We start from the raw sequence: 1300 nt of genomic DNA on the forward strand, positions 1-1300 counted from the left end.
GGGACACCCCTAGTTAAGTGCATAGCATGCTAACGTTATTGTTGGAACAACTGGCGGCAGGTGGTGTGTTTCAGCTGCTTATATGGTCAGACGTAAAAACAAAAACCATCCCATTTTCACCATCGCTGAGTAGTAAACAACTCTTCAGTGATGTGCACAGTTAGATTTAACGCGCTACGTTATGACGGAGACATTATTGCATGGAGACTCTAGTGTGCTTCTATTGTGAAAAGCCTTTGGGGAAGTAGTTTTGTAGTGTAGCGGAGTTGACTGGTGTGCAAGGTGAGTCGTCCTTATTTTATTAACGTGTTTTATTAACACATAACGATAGACCAGATAATGATTTTTTCTCAACCCTTCATGATCGGACCTAAATGCATGATTACTGAACATACCGTGATATAAAATTTGGGTCATACCACCCAGCTCGACTTTGCAGTACCAGGACAGACTAAAATCTAATTTTCTGCACTAATAGAGGTACACAACAAAATATATTTAATGGCTAAAATGATGCATGATATGTGTCATTTAAATACAATATGATGTAAAAAAAAAAAAACATACCAGGTCTTCTGGTTTGGGTTCACACAGGTTGCAGGGGCACTGCTCTRAATGGATCTTCAGGCCTTTTTCCTTAAAGAGAAAGAAACACATTATTCTCTCTTTGTTTCCTAATTTGACACTGTTGACTCAAAAGATTCCTGAAACTTCAGTTTGATTTACGCCTCCACTTTAATTCACAATAATTTTTAGATCTGAGAATCAGTTTCATGAAGCAACTTCATGCAATTTATGGTTTAAAAGTGTTTCTRGTCATTTCCAGTGACTTGGCATGAAAAAGAAAGACAAAAGTCAGAAAATCATCTATAATCAGTCTGACCACATGAAACGTTTTTTGCACCACATTTTTACATTTTTTTCTTGCACTAGAAACCAGAAGTTATTACTTTATTATATCGCCAGCTCTGACACATTTCAGCAAAGCAGCACATCTAGTGCTTAAATAATCTTTTAGCTCTTTGATAAAAGTAACAATATGTGAATGTTGTGTTTGCYGTTTGTCTCAAGGTTTTATTGGTCTCATAGGAACATTAAGACATAAAACACAATATTTGGTAAAACACTTTTTTGTTCATTTATGTAATTCATTTCTTTTTTTTTTCTTCTTTCCTTTTTTAATTACCCTATAGAACAACACACACCAAAAGTACATCTGGGGGTGGGGGTGTGGGTGTCAGGGTCTTTATTCCCATCCCGATCCCCGACTGCCATTTGGGGAGGGGGTCCTGAAGAAGGG

General features: G+C 37.2%; 1 protein-coding gene across 1 annotated transcript in view; it reads right to left on the minus strand.

Moving 5' to 3' along the window:
• The window catches only part of LOC106516538 (nuclear body protein SP140-like protein), a 13531-nt gene that overhangs the window by 5291 nt on the left and 6940 nt on the right, over nucleotides 1-1300 (minus strand). The window contains exon 11 of the mRNA XM_014006945.1: nucleotides 568-636. Within this exon, the coding sequence (XP_013862399.1) occupies nucleotides 568-636 (69 nt within the window). The remainder of the gene's footprint in view (nucleotides 1-567; nucleotides 637-1300) is intronic.

This window comes from Austrofundulus limnaeus, unplaced genomic scaffold (assembly GCF_001266775.1).
Source record: "Austrofundulus limnaeus strain Quisiro unplaced genomic scaffold, Austrofundulus_limnaeus-1.0 Scaffold38, whole genome shotgun sequence".
Taxonomy (NCBI): Eukaryota; Metazoa; Chordata; class Actinopteri; order Cyprinodontiformes; family Rivulidae; genus Austrofundulus; species Austrofundulus limnaeus.